The sequence below is a fragment of the Gossypium hirsutum genome, chromosome A04 (assembly GCF_007990345.1).
Source record: "Gossypium hirsutum isolate 1008001.06 chromosome A04, Gossypium_hirsutum_v2.1, whole genome shotgun sequence".
Taxonomy (NCBI): Eukaryota; Viridiplantae; Streptophyta; class Magnoliopsida; order Malvales; family Malvaceae; genus Gossypium; species Gossypium hirsutum.
Genome location: NC_053427.1, coordinates 41,322,235 through 41,325,494, shown reverse-complemented (window position 1 = coordinate 41,325,494; position 3,260 = coordinate 41,322,235). Strand labels below are relative to the sequence as shown.

At 35.2% G+C, this 3,260-nt stretch overlaps 1 protein-coding gene across 1 annotated transcript; it reads right to left on the bottom strand.

Annotated features, from left to right (window-relative positions):
• Positions 1-574: 574 nt before the first annotated feature.
• Positions 575-2,977, bottom strand: LOC107949316 (aluminum-activated malate transporter 8). The gene is made up of 6 exons (XM_016884030.2): positions 2,602-2,977; positions 2,380-2,520; positions 2,008-2,280; positions 1,647-1,780; positions 1,335-1,478; positions 575-1,241 (listed from the first exon to the last, which is right to left on the bottom strand). Exons 1-6 carry the CDS (start codon positions 2,885-2,887, stop codon positions 723-725), a joined length of 1,497 nt encoding a protein of 498 aa, XP_016739519.2. The 5' UTR covers positions 2,888-2,977; the 3' UTR covers positions 575-722.
• Between the last annotated feature and the right edge of the window lie 283 nt (positions 2,978-3,260).

Genomic DNA, 3,260 nt, shown 5'->3' with positions numbered 1-3,260 from the left:
GTTTTCAAAGCTATTTCATGAAAAAAATTTGAACTAAAAAGAAAGTGAATGAAAGCTTTCAATTAGTGCAGAAGGTGCGAACAAAAAATGTCATACAACAACAATTTTAACATCCTAATAACTTAAATAAAAACTTTCAAATAATTAAATGACTATTTTTTAAATTTTTTTTAAATTAAATCACCAAAATATAAATTATTAATAATTTAGTTACCTTAATCACATAGGTAGACAAAGTCATCTTTGCTTCAACATCTCTTCGAATAATTTTTCTTTTTTTTTACTTACAGGACATTACAAAAGTTAAAGAAACAAAGAGGTGCTTAGGAAAATAATATTTAAGGATTTATAACATTTTTAAGAATTTATCAAAATTATATTTTACTAAAATATTTAAAGATTTATCAATATTTCTAAAATTTTATCAAAATATTCAAGAATTTTGCCTATATTTCTAAGATTTTGATATTTTGAAAACTTTAAATATTTTGGTAAGAAGATTTTGTAAGCTGAAGCTTAGAAGTGCCAACAAAATCTGTACTACAAACAACACAACATAATATTGGACTGCCAATTCAAAGGAGATTGAATTAATACAAAGCAGGGAAGGATTTGAAAAAAAATTCTTCCTGTTTCTTCAAATTACTGCCCCAGATTAAAAAATGGGACTTACATTAGCAAAGAAAAAAAAAGCTAGCTAGTCATATGTCAGCAACAAATATTTACACTTGGCCAGACTTTGGCACCCGATGCTGATCGGGCTTTCCCTTCTCGGGCGAATCGGTGGTGATTTCTTGTATTGTGATGACAACATCGTCGCTGTTCCCATCGTCAGAAGTGTCCGGAACTGGTCGGACCATTCCCCGGTGAAGCAGCTGCTGCTGCTGCTGTGGTTTCTCCGGTGAAACAGTTGGTTCCACAGTCTTGCTGAAATGAGCTCGTTGGGAAAGTTCATGGACTGCTTCCGATATTTTCTCAATGCATTTGGTTATCTCAACCAGGACAGAACCCACCGTGGAGACCGGCACTATTGCTAGGAAGTCTGCATTCTCCATGGAGGAAGCTTTGAGAGCAAATTTGAGGTCTTTCATGGCAGCTTTGGAGTTCTCTACATGGGGATTCGCAGAGGAAGGATCTGTCATCATTTTCATGGATGTGGCTAATGCTTTTAATGCCTTACCGCATTCTGCACTCATTCTAGAACATGGTCCTTCAATCTTACTTTTGAACTCTTCCGATGCCTGCAAACATCAATGAAATTAATTAGATATTACTATACAAATTTATATCATAGAACACTCAACTCTGAAATAGTGTGTATATATATATAGTACCTGGATATCAGAATTAATGCAGCCATTAATAGCTTCAATCCGATAGGCACATTGTCGAGCCAGAGCTCCAATCTTCAAGTAGTGTTTCCACGGATAACGAAGTGGGAAGCGGCCATGTCCAGGCTCCCATCTTGCGAAATTTGCCTATTAATTTATTGCATATATTTGGCTATTAGATCAACAACAATGATATTAGAAAATTATTGTTATAAAACTTCTTTATACATATAATGGGTTAATTAACTAGATGAAGTACGTATTTTGATGGCATGCATGCAATCGTAAAGTTTAGTGGGGAGAAGGTAAACTAACCAAAGATTCTTCACTGTTTTTTGAGTTTAGAATACTTTTATATCCCTGGTGAAGAAATGATTTGCCATTGCCATCCTTTGAACCCACACCACTCCCTCCATCTTTACATGATTGAAAATATACATCTCCAAATCCTGAAATAAATTTTTTTAATTACTTAAATAGAGAAAATAATTAATAAAAATAATATATTAATTAATGCTAAAGATTGTCTTTTTTAAGACACTAGCTAGCAGAATTTTTTTTTAATATTAAAGTCAAATAAATTATTTGTAAAGTATATGATAATATATGTAAAGTTGGCTAAAATAATCATGGTTAATTAAAAGTAAACAATAGGTAAATTCTGGCTAGTGTGAACCTTCTAGGTAAGTAGCAAGCTTTTCCAGGTTGGAAGCGACTGCCTTGTGAAGATCTTCACCAGCCCATACTGGACAAATAAAAATGGATATAAGCATACAAGTTGCTCCCCCCATTATAATTGTCGATAGTCTTTGATGAGCTAGCACTACCAATTCATCCACTCGGTACCCCGAAACAGCTACCAAGCTGAAGGTCAGTATAAATATCAAAACTCCATAATCATATCTTGCCTTGATCCTTGGGAAAAACCTTGAAAATGTTGCTGCTGCAGCTGCCAAATTAAACAAATAAAACCAAATCAGTCAACTTGCATTAGCTTGAGCTTGAATCAAGTGTAAGAATTTTCTTGTAAATATCAAGTCTTTTTTACCTAGTACAAAAACAAGGATTCCCAGGACAATGGGTTCTCCTTGCTTTCCAAATAAGCTTGCAAAGTAGTCTGCTCCAATCCCAAGGCCACCAGCTAGAAACGTTGCGAATCCTCTATTCAAGCACTTGCTTAGAGTTCCACCTGGAGATTCATGGATACTATTTGAATATTTACTAGAAAACTCTTGTGAACTTTTGGCATTATTGGCCTAAATTAACTTACCTACTGTAAATTCAAATACAACCACAACTGTTAGCACTGCCCACATTCCAGCCACCCCAAAACCATCATAGAGAGGCCTAGCGTAGTACAACAATGACACCAAGGACAGAGCAAGTCCCACTTTGAAGGAGTGAATGAGCCTTCTTGGGTCATCTTGCCCAAGCTTTTTGATGCTCATGGCAATTGATATAATTATGGCCATCAACTTACCAGGCAAAGCCTTAAACCTGCCCCATGCACCGGCAAAAAACCTGGCTTTCTCTTGAGCTGTTGACCCAATATCCATGGTTAAAGGCAGGGTATGCCAAGAAATCCTTCCAAGATATATGCTTCTTCTTTTTCTGTAAATCAACTAAGAAAAGGGAAAGGAAGGGAATGTTTTGTGATCTATGAATTTTGTCCTTCACTGGCCTCATATTTATAAGCAAAAGAAATAGAGTTTAAACAAAGAAATTGTTAGTGGGTTAGCCCACTAAGAATCAGAAGTCAGACTGAACCAAAGGGTTTTGAAATCCATTTGCTTTTAATCTGCTGTAATTTACTTTCCATAAGAATGAGGATTGTGAAATTGGCAATGGCATCAAATCTTTTTCCATTTGGGAACTCTCTCTAAATGTATCTTTCACTTTCATTTCTGGTTATGTCAATTCCCTTAACTC

Bases quoted from the DNA above. Each gene is read 5' to 3' on its own strand.
- LOC107949316 (XM_016884030.2), bottom strand. From the start codon at position 2,887: ATGGATATTGGGTCAACAGCTCAAGAGAAAGCCAGGTTTTTTGCCGGT. The intron at 1,781-2,007 runs GTTCACACTAGC...AATTTATTTCAG, and splicing joins GCTTGCTACTTACCTAGAAG to GATTTGGAGATGTATATTTT. The intron at 1,242-1,334 runs GTACTATATATA...TGATGTTTGCAG, and splicing joins GCATTAATTCTGATATCCAG to GCATCGGAAGAGTTCAAAAG.